The sequence below is a fragment of the Merops nubicus genome, unplaced genomic scaffold, assembly GCF_000691845.1.
Source record: "Merops nubicus isolate BGI_N331 unplaced genomic scaffold, ASM69184v1 scaffold17906, whole genome shotgun sequence".
Lineage (NCBI taxonomy): Eukaryota > Metazoa > Chordata > Aves > Coraciiformes > Meropidae > Merops > Merops nubicus.
The window spans coordinates 1-2,154 of NW_008614548.1; the positions used below are offsets into that span (position 1 = coordinate 1).

General features: G+C 49.3%; 1 protein-coding gene across 2 annotated transcripts in view; it reads left to right on the forward strand.

The window, feature by feature from the left end:
* The first annotated feature begins 190 nt into the window (after positions 1-190).
* Positions 191-2,154, forward strand: part of LOC103774845 (zinc finger and BTB domain-containing protein 8A-like) — a 3,105-nt gene continuing 1,141 nt past the window's right edge. The window contains exons 1-2 of one of the 2 annotated variants that reach the window (XM_008942277.1): positions 191-1,012; position 1,613. In XM_008942277.1, coding sequence (XP_008940525.1) covers positions 191-1,012; position 1,613 — 823 coding nt within the window. Of the gene's footprint in view, positions 1,131-1,612; positions 1,614-2,154 lie in introns of both variants that reach the window. The other variant, XM_008942276.1, reaches the window with a different exon arrangement.

A 2,154-nucleotide genomic window follows, 5' to 3' on the forward strand; every position in this document is an offset into this window, starting at 1 on the left:
AAAAAGAATGCGGTTGTGCGTGTTGGAATTTAAATATATTTATAGGCTTCAATAAATAAGGTTTTTTTCTAAAGGCATCTCTGAAACTGGGTCTAACATCTCCCGCTGAGTCGCGTGGCCCTGAAGTCAAGAGTAATTTTTTTTATTATTATTATTTTTTAGAGTGACGCTTCATTTAATCTTTTCTGGCATGGAGATTTCTTCCCACCAGTTTCACCTCCTGGAGCAACTCAATGAGCAGCGCAGGCAAGATTTATTCTGTGACTGCAGCATCCTGGTGGAGGGAAAGGTCTTCAAGGCACACCGCAATGTGCTCTTTGCCAGCAGTGGCTACTTCAAGATGCTCCTTTCCCAGGACTCCAAGGAGACAACTCAACCCACCACAGCTACTTTCCAGGCGTTTTCTCCTGACACGTTCACTGTTATTCTAGATTTTGTGTATTCGGGCAAACTGTCCCTCACTGGTCAGAATGTCATCGAAGTGATGTCGGCTGCCAGCTACCTGCAGATGACTGATGTTATCAGTGTGTGTAAGACCTTCATCAAGTCCTCCCTGGACATCAGTGAGAAGGAGAAGGATAGGTACTTCAGCCTCTCGGACAAAGACGTCAGCTCCAACGGCGTGGACCGGTCCTGCTTGTACAGCACAGGCTGGAGGGCAGAGAGCAGCCCCCCACGCCCCCACCTGAGTCCCGACCAAGGCACCTGTATGATGGGTGGAAACGCCTGGAGCAATTTCAGCTACTACCCAACCTCTCAGAGAAACGCTCAGCAGCAGCTGTCCAAACATGAGCAGCGGCAGGATTCCATGAAGAAATCCCGGCATCTGGGACTGCAGCAACCTTCTGACATCCCTCACTATAAATCCAGCAAACTGGAGGACAGGGCTGCTGAGCCCACCAGCCACATGGCGCAGCCTGAGGAGCAGGTGCCGATCGAAGCTGAAGTTGAATCTCCTCACGTGGGCTACCAGTACGGCCAAGGGGCTGACATGATGCCCAGGAGCTTGGCTGTGGCACAGCAGGAGCATGAATCACCTCGTTCTTCTAGTAAATCCAAGTCCTCAAAAGCAGATGAGCAGTACACGAGCATGCCCTCGATTCTGGGTGTGATGGGCAGCTGGGCTGAAGGTAAGAGCTCGTTTCAATGCTGTAGGTGCACAGCCACCCATGAATTCCCTGTTCTGGCCGTGGGAAAATGTCCTTTACTGAGCAAGGGGACAGCTGCCAAAAAGACATTTCTCTATTGTCCAGAAATGTAAGCTTGGAAAGTTTAACTCTTTTAATAACTTTGCGTTATTGAAGTATTTGGTTTATTAAAAATGAACCTTTCAAAATATATAAATGTCAGTGTCTCTACAAATTCATCTTGTAAATTTAGCACTGGGGCATCTCTGTGTTGAGGAAAGGCTGAGAGCCCTGGGGCTGTGCAGCTGGAGAAGCCTCAGAGGGGATCTGATCAGTGCTGAGCAAGAGCTAAAGGCCCCCAGGGGGCAAGAGGCTGGGGCCAGACTCTGGTCAGTGGTGCCCAGTGACAGGACAAGGGGCAACGGGCACCAACTGGAACCCAGGAGGTGCCACCTGAGCAGGAAGAAAAATGTCTTTGGTGTGAGGGTGCAGAGCCTGGAGCAGCTGCCCAGAGAGGCTGTGGAGTCTCCTGCTCTGGAGAGATCCCAAACCCCCCTGGATGTGATTCTGGGCCCCCTGCTGTGGGTGAGCTGCTGGAGCAGGGGGTTGGATGAGATGATCCCCAGAGGTCCCTTCTGATCCCTACCATGCCAGGATTCTCTGATCTTTGGAGATATTTTAAAGCTCATTTTAATACAGATAATGGCCCACTCCTTTTCCTTTGTTGCACTCCTGTGTAATTTACAGGAAAACACAAGATTTTTGTGCTTGAGAAGACCAATGATAATATTTTTAATAAAAGTGATTTGCTGCCCTTGTAGAATGCCTTTTCCTAGAGCATTTAATCTCTTACCTAGACATGTTATAAGTTAAGTATCTTAAGGAGGCCTACAAGAAAGCTGGGGAGGGATGTTCTAGGTGACTTTTTAGTGACAGGAGTAGAGGGAATGGGGCAAAGCTGGCAGTGGGCCGATTCAGGCTGGATGTAAGGCAGAAGTTATTCCCCAGGAGAGAGGTGAGACCCTGG